General features: G+C 39.6%; 1 protein-coding gene across 9 annotated transcripts in view; it reads left to right on the top strand.

Annotated features, from left to right (window-relative positions):
* LPXN (leupaxin) overlaps positions 1 to 18,137 on the top strand; it is a 43,718-nt gene extending 25,581 nt beyond the window's left edge. For all 9 annotated transcript variants that reach the window (XM_030849325.2, XM_030849319.2, XM_030849323.3 and 6 more), the window contains 5 exons: positions 939 to 1,106; positions 2,031 to 2,204; positions 2,320 to 2,401; positions 16,416 to 16,564; positions 16,889 to 18,137. In XM_030849325.2, the coding sequence (XP_030705185.1) occupies positions 939 to 1,106; positions 2,031 to 2,204; positions 2,320 to 2,401; positions 16,416 to 16,564; positions 16,889 to 17,158 (843 nt within the window). In that variant the 3' untranslated portion in view covers positions 17,159 to 18,137. The remainder of the gene's footprint in view (positions 1 to 938; positions 1,107 to 2,030; positions 2,205 to 2,319; positions 2,402 to 16,415; positions 16,565 to 16,888) is intronic.
* The last annotated feature ends 1,806 nt before the right edge of the window (positions 18,138 to 19,943 follow it).

Genomic DNA, 19,943 nt, shown 5'->3' on the forward strand with positions numbered 1-19,943 from the left:
CCTGCCTAACTAGTGCGTCTAATTCCACTCTGGCTTGCCCACACCTAATTCCTCACTCGGCTACCACAAGGATCTTGTAAATCAGATTCTTTCACTCTCATGCTTGAAGCAAAATGGTTCCATCACCCTTGGAATAAAACTGCAGCTTTTATCCTGAGGGCCCTATGTGATCTTTGCCTCTTTTTCCATCATTTTTTCCTGACTCACTCCCTCTAGCCCTACTAGGTCAGCCCTACTGACCTTTTTTACTTTTCTTTTTATGTGTCAGACTGTCTCCTTCCTCTGGGCCTTCCTTCCCTCTGGAATGCTTTTCCCACAAATATCAATATTTCTAGATGTCAGTGCATCGCTCAAATATCTGCTCAGATATCACCTCCTTAGAGAGCCTTCTCTGATCACCCTCATCTAAATCAGTTTTTCCTCTCCATTCCACCCTCTGTCATTTGTCTCAATATATAACTTATATCTTATCTCCACCTGAGATATACATCATATATTTATTTCTTTAATTGCTTATTGTCTATTACCCAGAGAATGTAAACTGCATGACGGCAGACACTTGGTTGGTCTTGTACATTGTTCTATACCAAGAGCCTAGAGCAGTGACTGGCACAAACCAGGTGCCCAATAAATATTGCAAAATAAATGAATAAAAGGAAGATAAGGTTAATTGTTGACTTGTAGTCATCATAAGAGATAAAGTATCATCTTCATATATTCAATATCCTATTGCCAGAAAAGATTTGCAAACAGAGGAAGATTAGTCAGATTTCATTTGCCCTGAGGAACTTAGAATGAAAAGGAAATGAAAGCATTTTTATTGGTGTTACAATGTTAGATTCTCCCAGTGCCTTGGAGGAAGGTTAGTGAAAGACTAAGGGATCATGCAGAAGATGCCAGTGAGGATGATTCTCTTTATGGTTCTCTTCGTGATACAGGTTACAGTGAAAGCAGATACAAGCAAGAAACACTTACCAGACAAGCAGGATCAAAAGGCCTCCCTGGACTCAATGCTGGGGGGCTTGGAGCAGGAACTGCAGGACCTTGGAATTGCGACAGTGCCCAAGGGCCATTGTGTTTCCTGCTGGAAACCGATTGCTGGAAAGGTGGGATAGGCCAAGACGTTGATCCTACAGCCGTCTATGTCAGTGTGTATGTCTGTCTCCATCCCACTAAGGATTGCTCTTTCTCCTTATGTTCTAAGACAGTTTAGTAATAGGTACTGATCCCTTACAGTGCTCCGGGCACTGAACAAAGCACTTTACAAGTATTCCTTTATTTAATGGTCACATTAGCCCTTCAGGGGTCACAAGCCCTTTATAAAGATGAGGAACCCGAGGACTCAGGGTCATTAATTGACATGTCCAAGGTCTAGTAGGAGGTAGAGGTAAGATCCAAACCCAGGAGAGTCTGGCTCCCGAGTTTGAGCTCTTAACCATTTTCTTGTACTGCCTTCACCCAGAGGAACTTTCTCACTGCTCCCTCTGTTCAGACATTCTGGGTGTAAATCGATTGATTTCGATTTTTAGCTGCACTCGGCTCCATATCATGGCCACAAACTCCTGCTCAGGCATCATCCTTCACCAAAACCATAATAAAGGGCTTTGAGACCTGATTTTGCGTGGGGTGTGAGATGAGGTGTTCAGATCAGAGGAATAAAAACTGTCATTGGCCTTCTCCTCCTCCAGGGATCCTTTCCATGACAAGATATAGTTAGTTATCTCTTGTCCATCCCTACTATGCTCCATTTTGTTTCTCCCATCCTCTGGGGCAGTATAGTGGAAATGATCATTTATAGGCTTTTCTCAGTGTGATCACTCAGGAAAGTTGGGCACTGTTTTACTATCCATAAAGTATGGACAAGAGACCACATGGGTAGAACCTAGGTCTAGGCCTCAGTGTTGTGTAACTCCAGGGGGAGTCGTTTACATGGAATACTGTTGGAAGAGCGCCCTCCAGAGTCGTGCCCCCTGTGGACCCTAGAGCCCCCAACTGGGCCCCTGCTTGCCAGGCTTTGTTTTGTTCTCCAGGTGATCCATGCTCTAGGGCAAGCATGGCATCCGGAGCACTTCGTCTGCGCTCACTGCAAAAAGGAGATTGGCTCCAGTCCCTTCTTTGAGCGGAGTGGCTTGGCCTACTGCCCCAAGGACTACCACCACCTTTTTTCTCCACGCTGTGCTTACTGTGCTGCTCCCATCCTGGATGTAAGTAAATCGCCCTTCCCCCTGCTTTCATGTATCCTTTACTCCTCACTTAGAGCTGGGGTCATGTTTTACAGCTCCGTAGCATTTTAATCTGTCCGGTGTGTTTCTTTTCCAGAAAGTGCTGACGGCCATGAACCAAACCTGGCACCCAGAGCACTTCTTCTGCGCTCACTGTGGAGAGGTGTTTGGTGAAGAAGGTATGACCCAGGGTGGTTACAAGAAGACCAGCAGAGCTTTTCCCTGATCTGCTTTGTCGGTCCTGGTTCTTGCCTCTACCATCCAAGTGCCCATTTCAGTACCAAATGCCATCCCTCCCTACCTTTTTCCAACATTGATGAATTTTGTTTAAATTGACTTTTTAAATCAAAGAAATACAAATGCATAGTTTAAAAATGCAAATCTTACTTCAAGAGTAATATTAAAAAGAACAGTCCCTTGCTTTTCCTTTTTCCACTGCCAAATCCAGTTCTCCTCTGTAAATTTTTTAGCTTCTTCTATTATTTATTTGTATGTTTTAAATAATATATTACTATATACTGATTTTTTCCCCCCAGTTTTAACCATTATGTATTAACTTTCTACCAGGAGAGATGAGGATTTAGAAATTTTATTACTACCCCACCTACCCCCAACATAATTCCTCCCCCATTCTCTCAGTTATAATTAGGTCATAATTATAGGTCAGATCAGTATTCAGTGTGTATATGTTGACAGTCACATAAATATTGCTCACAGCTGAGCCACGTAACAAACTGATATAGTAGAGCATGGATTTTGGGGTTAGACTGTCTGGTTCAAATCTGGGCTGTGGTATTTATCAGCTATGTGATGTTGTTCAAGTCGTTTAACCTCTTTGTACCTCACTTTCCTCATGAGTAAAATGGGCCTAATAATAATGCTTACCTTCTAGGGTCACTATGAAAATTTTAAGAGACAGCATCAGTGTAGCGTTCACAGCAATGCCTGGCACGTGGAGGCTGGTAACGATGCTGATTATCATTATCATGGTGTCCTTTTCATATACACTTGTTTTTTTCCTGAAGTTAATATTTGGATCCCTTTTTCATTAGCTTAATTTTCATTGTACGTATCACTAATTTATCTGACAGAGCTGTGAAACCCTTCTCAAAAGGGCCAGCCACATCTGGTAATATGTCAGTTCCATGAAGATGTCTCTTCTTGGAGACATCTGTCCAGGAGGCTTTGACCCTTCTGCTCCTGCCTAAAACGGTTTCTCCTCAGGCCTGTTGAGAAGCCGTTATTCTGGGCCGCTATCTTGGGAATTAGGTTTACTATTTCCCTCTATCTTTCAATACATGTTATTGCCTTTATTTTGGTGGAGCACACCTCCAGTAGCTTCTGAGAAAGAATGAATAGGAGGTAAAAGTTTTGAAATAACTTGAATATCTGAGAATATTTTGTCTACCTTAAGTTGCCCTGACATAGAATTCTAGGTGGAAACTATTGCCCTTCATCATTCTGAAGACATTGCTTCACTGTCTTCCAGCTTCCATGGTTGAGAAGTTTTTTCTTAAAATTTTGTTCTTGTTCCTGATCCTTTCTATGTGACCTGTTTTTCCCCTTTTGCAAGCTTTTTTTCCTTCTGTTTTCTGAATATTCTTGATTTTTTTCTGACTTCTTTTCATGTTTCTTTTGAACAAATACGATTCATGCATGGAATCAGAAAGCTTCTTTATTTTTTCTGTTCCTGTCCTTTTAGAATTAACTCACTGGGAAAAGTTTTCTTCTAAATAAAGATTTGGGCAGTCCCATGTCTTTTTTTATTGTTCTTAATAAACTCTTCTAAATAGAAAATCAATTTAAGACACAAAACACAAATCTAAGTCCTTAGGTAATTCAGTCTGTGTGAGAGCTAAAGCTTTCCAACTTTAAAGTGACAGCTACTCTCTCCCCTGGTAGGGCCTTTAAGCTGCAGGAGGCCAGGGAAGGGGGTTGTGGCCTTTCATTGGTCCTTTCTTGCTTCCACTCTCGTACCCATTGCTAATCTTGATAGCTGACCCCTCCAGGGTTGAAACAGGGGTGGAAGAGGTGAGACTGGAGGGCAGGAAAGTTCTAACTTGTCTAATTTGCTTTGTGCTCTCCAGGCCTGGCAGATATTTAACTCTGACTTTCTCTTTTTACTTGGATGTTTTTGTGGATTCAGTCCGGATCCAATTACAAATTCTTGGTGGCCCTTTACATGTCTTGGCTGGCCGTTCTCCCCTTAGTACATGGATCTTTGAGGATCCATTCCACAGAGACTCTTTTCTGCAGGATTTTCATTGTTCCCTCGAGGTGATCACTTAGAAATGATTATGATGGTTCCAGATGAACTCTTTCACTCATAGTTTCACATATGGACCATGGGAAACTTGCATATTTCTCTTGCAGTCAGTGGGGACGGCAGGTAATTTCAGGCGCGTCACTCTACTCAGCGGCCATAGGCCCCTTCAGCCAGATGCTCACCTGGGATGAACCAAGTACCGTCAGCTGTATCCCGCTAACGGCAGGGGACACATACCCAGCCCTCTGAGTGATCCCACGGAGTTCCGTCTCTTGACATGAGGGTAGCCGGAACATACCGCATGCTTCTTGGTGGTGGTGGTGGAGCACACATAGCACAGTTTTCTCCAAGGAAATCCCTCTCTCAACTTCCCCTTCTGTTTACCTGTTTTGCATCCTAGGTGTGAGTGAGGAGTCGTGTTACAGTGGTCTTTGGCAAATGCTGCTGACCTTTGGTTGCCCATTTTTTATTTAAGAATGAGTGAGACGCTAAAATGCTAACTGGCAGCTCTGTGGATGAGGCGGAGCGTGTTGGCTGGTGGACTCAACTGTATGGCACTCAGGTAGGGTGCTCTGGCCGTTGTGCTGCGGGACCCCTGGCTAGTAATATTTTAGGTCTTTCATCTTGAATAGATTTCACCAAAGAGATATTCTCCTTTGCTGACATTACAAAAGTTAGTGAAAGAGATTGGGGGATGGGGTTTTCACCATTCGGCATGCCAACTTTTATTTAATTCTCAATTTTTAGTAGAAAGCTTGACTTCTTTTCTTATGATGTCCAGTATCCCTGATCAATGAGACCCTCTGGTTTGAAATTTATAGAAATAATCACTGCATCTTATGGTAAGATGAGAGATCTGATTTTCTGACAGCTCTTCAGACTTTAAACCAATCCTGTTTTCCGCCTTGAAGACTATTTTATGCATTCAGTTCCTGAGCTCCTTTGATGTTTTGGAGCTCAGGATGGCTTGAGTTTTATTGGCACCTCCCCTCTTCAGAGATTTAGGTTTCAGCTTGTTTTTTCTTTCTGCCAAGCTACATGCCACTCTAATACCTACTTTAAATTTTGGAGAATTTTATTGATATCTCATCTGTGGCATGTCCTTTCCTTTTCTCTTTTTTCCTATGAGCCTTTCTGTTTTAAATAATTCTTTAACTATTGTGGTGATGTTTCAAGAAGGCGTGAAGAGAAACCTGTGTGTTGTGCCATTCTCCTGGAGGCCGGGTCCTAAATATCAGGCAGGTTATTTTGTATATTCCTAACTATTATTCATTTAATCCCCACCACAACTTTGAGAGAATAATTTTATCCCACATTTTACCAAGTTATAGATGGAAACACTGAGCATCAGGGAGGTAAAGTGATTTTTTTAAAGTCATGCAACTCGAAAATCAAAGAATTAGAATTTAAATTCAGTCTCATTTCAGCAAGTTCCGTGTTTTGTTCTGCACCATCATAACTGCCCCTTGACAGAGACTCAATCCCTCTTCTGCTGTTGTTGTGTCTTTACTTTCTTGGCACCGACACGGTATACTTTATTTGAAGACAGACCTGGATAGAGTAGCACTGATAAAATCCATTGTCAGAGTGCTTTGTAGTAATGTGCTTGCTCACTGAAGCTTGTTCAGTGCTTTTCACAAATCATTAGGCCTTTCATTTTTAGATTGCACTTTGGTTAAGCAGCATTTTTCATTGAGATTTAATCTAAGTCATGGTCAGTTTATATTGCACTGGTAGCCTTAGAAGTCTGAGGGTTTGTTGAGTAGAACAGTCAGCAAGTGAATACTGCTCACAGATGATTATGATGTGGAAGTTGCCTGAGAGCAGAATAACAGGATGCAGACATATTTCAAGAAGAGACGTAAGTTAGGTACAAAAGAAAAATACCCTATTCATAGATGATCAGAAAGTACCATGAAGGTAGCTAGTTCTTACTGTTTTTGACTGGGACCCCTTCTAACCAGACAAGGCTGATCTGGTCATTTATGACTTTACATGACAATATGAAGCCACACTTAAAACATACTTATTGAGACAAGTGACAAAAAAGGCCATTTACTAATCAGAAGCTCCTCTTGGGTTGTATTTTTGTTTTCATCCTTTGTTTTCTGTAAATGGGTCTCCTGCCATATGGTTAGTCCATTAATTAGTGCAAGGCATCCTGCCTTGCCCCAAGTCACATAGTCACACACAAAGTTTCTGTAATGACAGCTGAACTACTGAGCCTCCTGGGAAATTCAATTCGTCTGCATTTTTGTTTCAGTTCAGAGAATTCCTCTTTAAGGTTCAGGTTTCTAAGCACATCGGACCTTAGCATCCTCAGTGCCGATGTCTTTCCCTTTCATTGTTCATTATCCAGGCCATGCAGGTGCTCCCTAATTTCCCCTGTGGCTAAGAGCCTCACCAGAGTATCAACACCCTTCTTCTCTCTAAGGCACTTTTAATTGTTAGTGTTTCTCATCCGTCCTCCAGAGGTAATGGGCCCCAGAGAGAGCCTCCAGGAAAGTTAGTGCTGAAACTTCCTCAATTTATTGGATTACTAAATGCAGGGGTATCACAGCAAGTTTGGCTGATTGCTTTTGATTCGTCGCCTGAGACTCACCTGAGTTGAAACGGAGGCTGTTACTTCTCTGCTGTCTCATTCTTGAGACCAGATACCCTGTAAATGCCTAGGTGAGAGTCATTCCTAGGTCAGTCGGAATGTCTTATAATTTTCTCAAGTAACGCCTACTTATAGGCAAGCACAGTTTTACGCCATTTGCTTTATGAAGCATCAGCGTCACCTTGGGGACTTGTCAAGAATACAAATTTTCGAGCCCCGTCCCAAACCTACTGAATCAGAAACTCTGGGTGGGGTGGGGCCCAGCAGTCAGCATACTGACAGACTCTCCAGGGATGGATGCACGTTAGAGTTTGTGTGCCACGCAAAAGCAAGAAAGATGGTTGTGGGTGTTTGTTTGTTTTTCTTAAATAGCAGGACTGCCTGCTTTCAGTTTATTTATCTATTTACTTATGTATGTATGTATGTATGGCTGCGTTGGGTCTTCGTTACTGCGCGCGGGCTTTCTCTAGTTGCGGTGAGCGGGGGCTACTCTTGCTGCGGAACACGGGCTCTAGGCATGCGGGCTTCAGTAGTTGTGGCACACGGGCTCCGTAGTTGTGGCTCATGGGCTCTAGAGTGCAGGCTCCATAGTTGTGGCACAGGGGCTTAGTTGCTCTGTGGCATGTGGGATCTTCCTGGACCAGGGATTGAACCTGCGTCCCCTGCCCTGGCAGGCAGATTCTTATCCACTGTGCCACCAGGGAGCCCCCATGCCTGCTTTCAGTTTTGTATTTGATCAGACTTTAGACATTCTTCGATAAAGTGAAAAAGCGAAGTGATCTCTTCTGTGTGTCAGGGGTAGAAAAGAATACAGGACAGCTTATAAAATGATTAGTTTACATTCTTAGATATAGAGACCTCAGAAGTCTATTAAATTGTCTGCTTTTCAAAGAAAGCGTAGTTGAACAAGGTAAGGCATATCAAGAAGTGACCGCAGATGACAGACCACTGCAGCTACATGATTTGGGCCCCAACCCTGGCTATGCCTATTGCCTGTTTGGGGTCTGGCTGCTACTGTCAAAGCGTATTTCTAGAAATAATGTTTCTTGGATGGGCTGCTTTCGAATCCACAGTGCATGTGTTGCTTACACGCTATTTTGGTGGGGCACAGTTAGAGAGCTCTCATATTTACAAAGTTATTGGGTTATGATATTTGGGCTCAGCTAATACTCTCAGTTCCCACAGAGAGGTCAAGGTCAGAATGCATTTAAGCTAGGGGTGTGACATTCCAAGTTAGGCTTTGAAGTTAGGCCTAGATTTGAATTTCAGCTCTTCCACTGACATTGGTTATACGTAATTTCTTTGAGCTTCCCTTTTCTCACTTGTAAAATGGGAGGAATGCTGTGAAGAATCTAATTTTGATTTAATACTGTAGGGAGAGCCCTCAGTTGGAACCAGTACAAAGTACTTCCCTGCACAAATGGGATTGCTAATAGTCCTCTTCATTTTAGGTAGACTCTCCTTGTAAATGCTAAAGAGAGTTTCTTCCAGAAAAGTTCACCTGTTTATACATGTTCTAGTTAATCTTGAAGTGGGGCAACCCTCTTCTGAAGCTGATGGTCTCAATTTTGCTATTGTAATATTGTTCACATGTCTGCTCATTCGTTAAATATTTATTGAGCAGCTACTATGTGTGTGTCAGTTACTATTCTAGGTACTAGGGAGACAATAACAAAAAACAAAGTTCCTGCCTTCATGGTGCATGTATGCTAGTGAGAAAGACAGACAATAATCAAACTAGCCAACTAACTAACTAATTAACTAACTTGCTCTATGTGTCAGGAGAGGTTGTGGGGAGAGTGACAGGGTTCTGTTTGAAATAGGGTGATCTGATCAGTTGTTCTCTTAAGCAGACTCCTGAGTTAAGTGAAGAACCAAACCATCTGGGTATCTTGGGAAGTGATTTTTGAAGCAGAGGGAATATATCACTTGAATAAGTGCTTGAGGATGCATTAGTTTATTATATTTTTCTTTTTCTTAATGTAAAGACAATAAGAAGACTTTGCATAGAATTTCATTTATAATCTATTACCTTCTTAACCTAATGCAACAAAAAATTTGCCCTACCAATATTTTTCTACATTTATTAATATTTATGAATACAAAAGTTATAGTGTATCTGAAATTCCTTTTTTTTAACTTAAGCATTTCTCCATGTTGTTTCATAATTTTATAATAATAACTTAAATAATATCAGTTATTCCCTTAGGGCTTTCTTTATGTAAACAAATTATAATGGATTATATGCCTGAAGATGTTCATTGAAGCATTATAGTTCCAAATACTGAAAACAACTGCAATAAATGTGCTTGTAATAGTATAGTTAGATTACTTCTGGTGTCTTAGTAGTGTTGTAATGACTATCTATTTTTTTAAATTAATTAATTAATTTATTTATTTGTGGCTGCGTTGGTTCTTCGTTGCTGCACACGGGCTTTCTCTACTTGTGGCGAGCAGGAGCTACTCTTGTGGCTACCACAACTCTACTGTTGTGGTGCGCTTGGCTTCTCGTTGCGGTGGCTTCTCTTGTTGCAGAGCATGGGCTTTAGGCACACGGGCTTCAGTAGATGTAGCACACAGCTCAGTAGTTGTGGCTCACGGGCACTAGAGTGCAGGCTCAGTAGTTGTGGTGCTCAGGCTTAGTTGCTCCGTGGCATGTGGGATCTTTCTGGACCACGGCTCAAACCCATGTCCCCTGCATTGGCAGGTGGATTCTTAACTACTACACCACTAGGGAAGTCCTGTAATGACTATCTTTAAACGTAGAATCTTCTTCTCTTGAATTATTTGTACGGATTAATTTCCAGGATTGAGATATTTATATATTTAAAAGAAATCTTTTTTTTCTTAATCTTTATTGGAGTATAATTGCTTCACAATACTGTTAGTGTCTGTTGCACAGCAAAGCAAACCAGCCATATGCATACACATGTCCCCATATCCCCTCCCTCTTGAGCCTCCCTCCCATCCTCCCTATCCCACCCCTCTAGGTCATTGCAAAGCACTGAACTGATCTCCCTGTTCTATGCTGCTGCTTCCCAGCAACCAACTATTTTAAATGCGGTAGTGTATATATGTCGATGCTACTCTCACATCACCCCAGCTTCGCCCTCCCACCCCATGTCCTCAAGTCCATTATCTATGTCTACCTCTTTATTTCTGCCCTGCAACTAGGTTCATCAGTACCATTTTTTTTTTAGATTCCATATATATGTGTTAGCATACAGTATTTGTTTTTCCCTTTCTGACTTACTTCACTCTGTATGACAGACTCTAGGTCCATCCACCTCACTACAAATAACTCAATTTCGTTTCTTTTCACGGCTGAGTAATATTCCATTGTGTATATGTGCCATGTCTTCTTTATCCATTCATCTGTTGATGGGCATTTAGGTCAGTTCCATGGCCTGGCTATTGTAAGTAGCTGCAGTGAACATTGTGGTACATGCGTCTTTTTGAATTATGATCTTCTCAGGGTGTATGCCCAGTAGTGGGATTGCTGGGTCATATGGTATTTCTATTTTTAGTTTTTTAAGGAACCTCCATACTGTTTTCCACAGTGGTTGTATCAATTTACATTCCCATCAACAGTGCAAGAGGGTTCCCTTTTTACCACACCCTTTCCAGCACTTATTGTTTCTAGATTTTTTGATAATGGCCATTCTGAATGGTGTGAGGTGATATCTCATTGTAGTTTTAATTAGTGATGTTGAGCATCTTTTCATGTGCCTCTTGTCCATATGTATGTCTTCCTTGGTGAAATGTCTATTTAGATCTTCCACCCACTTTTTAACTGCATTGTTTGTTTTTTTTGATATTGAGCTTCATGAGGTGTTTGTATATTTTAGAGATTAATCTTTTGTCTGTTGTTTCATTTGCAAATATTTTCTCCCATTCTGACGGTTGTCCTTTTGTCTTGTTTATGGTTTCCTTTGCTGTGCAAAAGTTTTTAAGTTTAGTTAAGTCCCATTTGTTTATTTTTGGTTTTATTTCCGTTACTCTAGGAGGTGGGTCATAAAAGATCTTGCTGTGGTTTATGTCAAAGAGTGTTTTTCCTATGTTTTCCTCTAAGAGTTTTATAGTGTCTGGTCTTACATTTAAGTCTTCAATCCATTTGGAGTTTACTTTTGTGTATGGTGCTAGGTAGTGTTCTACATTCATTCTTTTACATGTAGCTGTCCAGTTTTCCCAGCACCACCTATTGAAGAGTCTGTCTTTTCTCCATTTTATGTTCTTGCCTCCTTTGTCATAAATTAGGTGCCCATACGTGCGTGGGTTTATCACTGGGCATTCTATCCTGTACCATTGATCTATATTTCTGTTTTTGTGCCAGTACCATTCTGTCTTGTTTACTGTAGCTTTGTGGTATAGTTTGAAGTCGGGGAGGCTGATTCCTCCAACTCCGTTTTTCTTTCTCAAGATTGCTTTGGCTATTTGGGGTCTTTTGTGTTTCCATACAAACTGTAAAATTTTTTGTTCTAATTCTGTGAAGAATGCCATTGGTAGTTTTATAGGGATTGCATTGAATCTGTAGATTGCTTTGGGTAGTATAGCCATTTTCACAATATTAATTCTTCCAATCCAAGCGCATGATGTATTTCTCCATCTATTTATGTCATCTTTGATTTCTTTCATCAGTGTTTTATAGTTTTCTGAGTACAAGTCTTTCACCTCCTTAGGCAGGTTTATTCCTAGGTATTTTATTCTTTTTGTTGCAATGGTAAATGGGAGTATTTCCTTAATTTCTCATTCTGATTTTTTGTTGCTGGTGTATAGGAATGCCAGAGATTTCTGTGCATTAATTTTGTATCCTGCAACCTTACCAAATTCATTGATTAGTTCTAGTAGTTTTCTGGTGGCATCTTTAGGATTGTCTATGTATTATATTATGTCATCGGCAAGCAGTGACAGTTTTACTTCTTCTTTTCCAATTTGTATTCCTCTTATTGCTTTTTCTTCTCTATTGCCGTGGCTAGGACTTCCAAAACTATGTTGAATTAAGAGTGGCTAGAATGGACATCCTTGTCTTGTGCCCAATCTTAGTGGAAATGCTTTCAGTTTTTCACCATTGAGAATGATGTTTGCTATGGGTTTGTTGTATATGGCCTTTATTATGTTGAAGCAGGTTCCCTCTATGCCCACTTTCTGGAGAGTTTTTATCATAAATGGGTGTTGAATTCTGTCAAAAGCTTTTTCTGCATCTATTGAGATGATCATATGGTTTTTATTCTTCAATTTGTTAATATGGTGTATCACATTGATTGATTTGCATACATTGAAGAATCCTTTCATCCCTGGGATAAATCCCACTTGATCGTGGTGTATGATCCTTTTAATGTGTTGTTGGATTCTGTTTGCTAGTATTTTGTTGAGGATTTTTGCATCTATATTCATCAGTGATATTGGTCTGTAATTTTCTTTTTTTGTAGTATCTTTGTCTGGTTTTGGTATCAGGGTGATGGTGGCCTCATAGAATGAGTTTGGGAGTGTTCCTTCCTCCACAGTATTTTGGAAGAGTTTGAGAAGGATGGCTCTTCTCTAAATGTTTGATAGAATTCACCTGTGAAGCCATCTGGTCCTGGACTTTTGTTTGTTGGAAGATTTTTAATCACAGTGTCAGTTTCATTACTTGTGATTAGTGTGTTCATATTTTCTATTTCTTCCTGGTTCAGTCTTGAAAGATTATACCTTTCTACGAATTTGTCCATTTCTTCCAAGTTGTACACTTTACTGGCATGGAGTTGCTTTTAGTAGTATCTTAGGATGCTAAGGTGTATTTCTGCGTTGTCTGTTGTAATTTCTCGTTTTTCATTTCTAATTTTATTGATTTGAGTCCTCTCCCTCCTTTTCTTGATGAGTCTGGCTAATGGTTTATCAATTTTGTTTATCTTCTCAAAGAACCAGCTTTTAGTTTCATTGATCTTTGCTATTGTTTTCTTTGTTTCTATTTCATTTATTTCTGCTCTGATCTTTATGATTTCTTTCCTACTGCTAACTTTGGGTTTTGTTTGTTCTTCTTTCTCTAGTTCCTTTAGATGTAACATTAGATTGTTCATTTGACATTTTTCTTGTTTCTTGAGGTAGGCTTGTATAGCTATAAACTTCCCTCTTAGAACTGCTTTTGCTGCATCCCATAGGTTTTGGATCGTCATGTTTTCATTGTCATTTGTCTCTAGGTATTTTTTGATTTCCTCTTTGATTTCTTCAGTGATCTCTTGGTTATTTAGTAACGTATTGTTTAGCCTCAATGTGTTTGTGTTTTTTACGTTTTTTTCCCTATAATTGATTTCTAATCTCATAGCATTGTGGTCAGAAAAGATGCTTGATATGATTTCAGTTTTCTTAAATTTACTGAGCCTTGATTTGTGACCCAAGATGTGATCTATCTTGGAGAATGTTCTGTGCGCCCTTGAGAAGAAAGTGTAACCTACTGTTTTTGGATGGAATGTCCTATAAATATCAATTAAATCTATCTGGTCTATTGTGTCATTTAGAGCTTTTGTCTCCTTATTTTTCTATCTGGATGGTCTGTCCATTGGTGTAAGTGAGGTGTTAAAGTCCCCCACTATTATTGTGTTAACTGTCAATTTCCTCTTTTATTGCTGTTAGCAGTTGCGTTATGTATTGAGGTGCTCCTATGTTGGGTGCATATATATTTATAACTGATATGTCTTCTACTTGGTTTGATCCCTTGATCAATATGTAGTGTCCTTGTCTCTTTTAGCATTCTTCATTTTAAAGTCTATTTTATCTGAAATGAGTATTGCTATGCCATCTTTCTTTTGATTTCCATTTGCATGGAATATCTTTTTCCATCCCGTCACTTTCAGTCTGTATGTGTCCCTAGGTCTGAAGTGGGTCTCTTGTAGACAGCATATATATGGGTCTTGTTTTTGTATCCATTCAGCAAGCCTGTATCTTTTGGTTGGAGCATTTAATCCATTCACGTTTAAGGTAATTATCAATATGTATGTTCCTATCACCATTTTCTTAATTGTTTGGGTTTTGTTTTTGTATGTCCTTTTCTTCTCTTGTGTTTCCCACTTAGAGAAGTTCCTTTAGTATTTGTTGTAGAGCTGGTTTGGTGGTGCTGAATTCTCTTAGCTTTTGCTTGTCTGTAAAGCTTTTGATTTCTCCATTGAATCTGAATGAGATCCTTGCAGGCTAGAGTAATCTTGGTTGTAGGTTCTTCCCTTTCATCACTTTAAGTATATCATACCACTCCCTTCTGGCTTGTAGAGTTTCTGCTGAGAAGTCAGCTGTTAACCTTATGGGAGTTCCCTTGTATGTTATTTGTCCTTTTTTCCCTTGCTGCTTTCAATAATTTTTCTTTGTCTTTAATTTTTGCCAATTTGATTACTATGTGTCTTGGCATGTTTCTCCTTGGGTTTATCCTATATGGGACTCGCTGTTCTTCCTGGACTTGGGTGGCTATTTCCTTTCCCATATTAGGGAAGTTTTCGACTATAGTCTCTTCAAATATTTTCTCGGATCCTTTCTCTCTTCTCCTTCTGGGACCCCTATAATGTGAATATTGTTGCGTTTAATGTTGTCCCAGAGGTCTCTTAGGCTGTCTTCATTTCTTTTCATTCTTTTTTCTGTTCCACAGCAGTGAATTCCACCATTCTGTTTTCCAGGTCACTTATCCGTTCTTCTGCCTCAGTTATTCTGCTATTGATTCCTTCTAGTGTATTTTTCATTTCAGTTATCGTATTGTTCATCTCTGTTTGTTCTTTAATTCTTCTAGATCTTTGTTAAACATTTCTTGCATCTTCTCGATCTTTGCCTCCATTCTTTTTCCGAGGTCCTGGATCATCTTCACTATCATTTTCTGAATTCTTTTTCTGGAAGATTGCCTATCTCCATTTCATTTAGTTGTTTTTCTGGGGTTTTATCTTGTTCCTTCGTCTGGTACATAGCCCTCTGCCTTTTCATCTTGTCTGTTTTTCTGTGAATGTGGTTTTTGTTCCACAGGCTCTAGGATTGTAGTTCTTCTTGCTTCTGCTGTCTGCCCTCTGGTGGATGAGACTATCTCTATACTGATATTTCTAATATAAGATTACAGGTTTTTTCCTTTACTGAAATTGTTTTATATTATGCTTGTATCTTTTTTTCACACTGAAAACCTTGCCTAGCAAGGGTATTACCAAATTACTATAACTGATTATTTGCTTTCTTATAAATCTACCCATATTATTTTAAAGAAATCAATATAAATGTTGCAAAAACAAGATTATTGAAAAAAGCTTAAAATTTCTTTGTAGCTCTTTTTGTCTTTAGGATAGATCCAGTGTGACTATACAGTCAAAATACTGTGTTTTAAAGCCACATGAATGAATCATTGCCTTTCTTTAGTCATATCATCAATTTGATATACAGTTAAGTTAAATTTGCTTAAACTTGATTTAATTTTTAGGGATTGATTTTTTCTATTTTATTTTATATTTTTTTAAAATTTTATAAAAAAATACTTTAAATCATGAATCCAGTTAGGAACTCTTGTATTAGCTATATTTTTCTGAGATATAATTATCAGATATTTTCCTCAGTTTGTCCTTTGTCTTTGTCTTTGCTTATGATATCTTTTCGTCATGCATAAGTCATTCATATGTATTTTTAATGTAGCTAAATTTATTAGTCTCTAACTTGCTTTTGAAATGTGAGCCGTTTTTATTACAATTTTCTCATTCCTCAATTAAAGAGGAACCTATCCATATTTAATTCAAGTATTTGTAGGGTTTTCATTATTATATTTAGATCTTGCATCGATTTGGAAATTATTACTTAATAGTACTTTATTTTTTAAATATTAGGCACTAGGGATATAATGTGACCAGAGCAACAATATCTAGTTTCTTTCAGAGCAAATGTTCCATTGATGTACGACAGACCACAAAATTTCATATAATGGAAAATGTTATAAAGACAATAAAAAAGATGAAGTGTAGATACAGGCTAAAGAGATGCCTCTCTGATAAGATGATATTTGAGCTAATTTCTGAAACACAAGGCGAAGCTAGCCATATCAAGGCCTGGAGCAGAACTGTACAGGCTGAGGGAATACTCAGTACAAAGGCACTGAGGAGGAATAGACCTTAATGCTTATTAAATGCTTAGTATGAACCAGGCACAATACGGAAACGCTTTACCTGCATTATCTCATATATTTCTTCTAAGAGCCCTTTTGGGTAGGTATCTATTAGCACCATTTTGAATATGAAGACCCTGAGTTTGGGAGAGTTTAAATTATTGGCCTCTTCTCAGTCTCTAACTTGGTTTAAGCTCCCACAGTGCAGTAGTGAACCCTTGATTTTTCTCTCTCCAGGCTTTCATGAGAAGGACAAGAAGCCGTATTGCAGGAAGGATTTCTTAGCCATGTTCTCACCCAAGTGTGGTGGCTGCAACCGCCCAGTGCTGGAAAACTACCTTTCAGCCATGGACACTGTCTGGCACCCAGAGTGCTTTGTCTGTGGGGTCTGTATACTCACTTACCTCTTGGATTTAGGGAAAGTCAGGGTTCTCCTTTCTGAGAGGCAGCTGGTAAGAGGGTTCACAGCTCGGGATGAGAACTTGACAGGGGCCTTCTTAAAAGGAACACAAAACACAGCCTCCATTGTGGGCATTTGCTTGTCTGTCTTGCCGATGGGCAATATTCTAGCCTCTATTTGTCAAGAACCCGAGTGAAGTCCTGCACTGGCAGGAAACTGGCAGGGATTTCAAGGCTGAAGTTTTGCTGATGCTTTTACTGCTTGACATCTGCCTCGCTTTTCTTTTTCTTCTCTCCACCACCCCACCCAGGACTGCTTTAGCAGTTTTTCTACTGGCTCCTTCTTTGAACTGGATGGACGTCCCTTCTGTGAACTCCACTACCATCACCGCCGAGGAACCCTTTGCCACGGGTGTGGGCAGCCCATCACTGGTCGCTGCATCAGTGCCATGGGCTACAAGTTCCATCCCGAGCACTTTGTATGTGCTTTCTGCCTGACGCAGCTGTCGAAGGGGATCTTCAGAGAGCAGAATGACAAGACCTACTGTCAACCCTGCTTCAATAAGCTCTTCCCACTATAATCTCAGCTATACCTACACCCTCTTCTGATTTGCTATAAAATTTAAACCAAGAGAGGAAAGAGTACATTTGTACTTACTGACCTTCTGCTCAATAGGCTTACAGAGAAAGCAAAGATGATGAACAAATAAGGGAACGTCTAGATGTTACATGACTAGGCTTGTGGTATTAAGTTTTGATTTAAAGCCTTACTTTTTTTTTTTATCAGGTACTTGAATTTAGATCTGGGACCTGCTGTCTAGTGCCTCTGCAGATGTATTTTCCACAGGCACACATTCATTCCACACTGGTATACTCACATTTCTCCATTTTCACCCCTATGATGACTCTACTCAGATATTCTCTTTTCTGGCCCTCGTAACTGGGTCTTTTAAGCTGCCCGCATTTCCCTGTGACTCACTTTCTCACAGTCACTGCTGCAGACTTTATTCTTGCTATTGGGAATCATGATATCACTCTTAAGCTCCTTGCATTTCCTTTCAGTGTATTTCTTTTTCAAGAGAAAGTAGATTTTTAACTGGACAACTTTGAATACTGACATCATTGATAAATAAAGTAGCTTGTGGTTTTAATGACTCAATGTCATATTACTTTGGTAAATAAACTTTCTGCTTCCCATGTTATAAACTAGGCACAATGTGCAATTAAATTTGTATCATACCTCTTGTTTACTTCCATACAATGGACACTTCGTTTAAATCAAAAGAAATTAAAAGGGGGGACTCCTAGTCACTAACTTTTCTCTTAATTTGGGCTCATAACATTCACTTTATTTTATTTTTTGCACTTTGGTGATTGATTAAAAGATGGCAAAGCTTCTTAAAAGTTTTTCATCACTTTGTTTACCTATGGAAAAAGTGATTTCCACTAGGCAATTCCAAATTCATATTTGCATATGTATGCATATCTCCAAACTCATAAATTTGTATCTATTTGTCCAATTTTCTTGTATATCAATTATATCTCAATAAAGCTGTTTGAAAAAATGAAACATGCATCTTCCTTAATTCATGTTTGTCTCATAAAGACAAACAAGATGGCTGTTCTTAGAGCATCTCTGAAGAAAGATGCTATAAAACCTCATTTCACCATTTTCCAGTTAGAATTAGGAAATCCCAGGCCCACCTAAAAAAAACTCCACTTAATTATTTTTTCCTCTGAAAAATATTATAAGTAAAATTGTACAGGGCTTCCCTGGTGGCGCAGTGGTTGAGAGTCCGCCTGCCGATGCAGGGGACACGGGTTCGAGCCCTGGTCCAGGAAGATCCCACATGCTGCAGAGCAACTAAGCCTGTGTGCCACAGCTACTGAGCCTGCTCTCTAGAGCCCGCAATCCACAACTACCGAGCCCATGAGCCATAACTACTGAAGCGCCTAGAGCCTTGCTCTGCAACAAGAGAAGCCACCGCAGTGAGAAGCCTGTGCGCCACAACAAAGAGTTGCCACCACTAGCAGCAACTAGAGAAAGCCCGCGCAGCAACGAAGACAACAACGCAGCCAAAAATAAATATATTAAAAAAAATTTTTTTTAATTACTGAGGAAAACTCCTTCACTGGAGGTATTTTTAAAAATAGGGCTGAAGTTGGTGTCTTTAGATTATTAATGTGGGCCCAGAATTTCTTGGAGAACTGAAATGGATTAAATGATTCTTGCTAAGCTGTATCATTTTGGTCTCCTTTATTGGAACGGATGATAAGGGGCTTTTGAAAATTAAAAGGAAGTAGTAACAGTTAGGAACTCCAAAGGCATCCAAACTACATGGGAGGTCACCTAGGTAGTGTGAGCCAGCAGCTGGGTTTTTGTCCTGTTGGGCTGGCTGAGAACCAGACTAAGCAAAGTATATGTTCGATCTCTAAACATCCTCTTTACTGCATGTGACTCTGTGATGTCATTTGCAGATGTTAATATGGTTGCTTTGGGAATTTGACAAAGGAAACTTGGGTTTTAACCCTTAAGAAAGAACATTCAGGGGCTGACTTTTTTTTTTTAAGGATTAGCTGTTTTGAGATTTCAGTAGAATCTGTGTATTTAAAAGTTTCGAAGAAAAACCAGAGTTTACTAAGGTGAAATTAAGAAGTGAAAACTTTTTCTTTTCATGATGAAAGTAAGTGGTTATAGATTTGTTCAAAAGGAGATGCTGCCTTCAGAACCAGGGTTTTAGCAACAAGGAAACCACTCAAAATTTTAAAGTTCGCCTGTTTAAAAAAATACTATTATCACACTGATATATACCTGTTGACTCTTGTTTCTCAGTAAGTTATAGCTTTTAAAATATAAACACAGGGAACTCTACCTAATGCACTGTGGTAACCTAAATGGGAGGGAAGTCCAAAAGGGAGGGGATACCTGTATGTGTGTGGCTGATTTATTTTGTTGTGCAGTGGAGGCTAACACAACATTGTAAAGCAACCATACTCCAATAAAAATTAATTTAAAGAAAAATGTAAAACCTACCCTCAAAAGACAGGTTTTTCCCACCTGTGGGGCTATATATTTTTATAAAATAATGTGCCATAGATTGGGGACTCTGTTCTCAAGGAGGAAATCCTCAATTTGGCCAATGATTCTTTGGAATAAGTACGGAGCCCTCCAAGGTGGTACTTCGATAAAGATGGCCATCCTTTTTCTATACGAGTTCTAGCACGTAATCTTGTATGATGGCTGCTGGCTACAGGCTCCCTGTTTGTGACCAGCAGAGGGAGAGAGAGTACTTTTCTCTATCTTTGCAAGCAAAAGTCCTGAGATCATCCTAACTGTACTAGCTTAGGTCACGTACCCACCAGTGA

Source organism: Globicephala melas, chromosome 8 (genome assembly GCF_963455315.2).
Source record: "Globicephala melas chromosome 8, mGloMel1.2, whole genome shotgun sequence".
NCBI classification, from domain to species: domain Eukaryota; kingdom Metazoa; phylum Chordata; class Mammalia; order Artiodactyla; family Delphinidae; genus Globicephala; species Globicephala melas.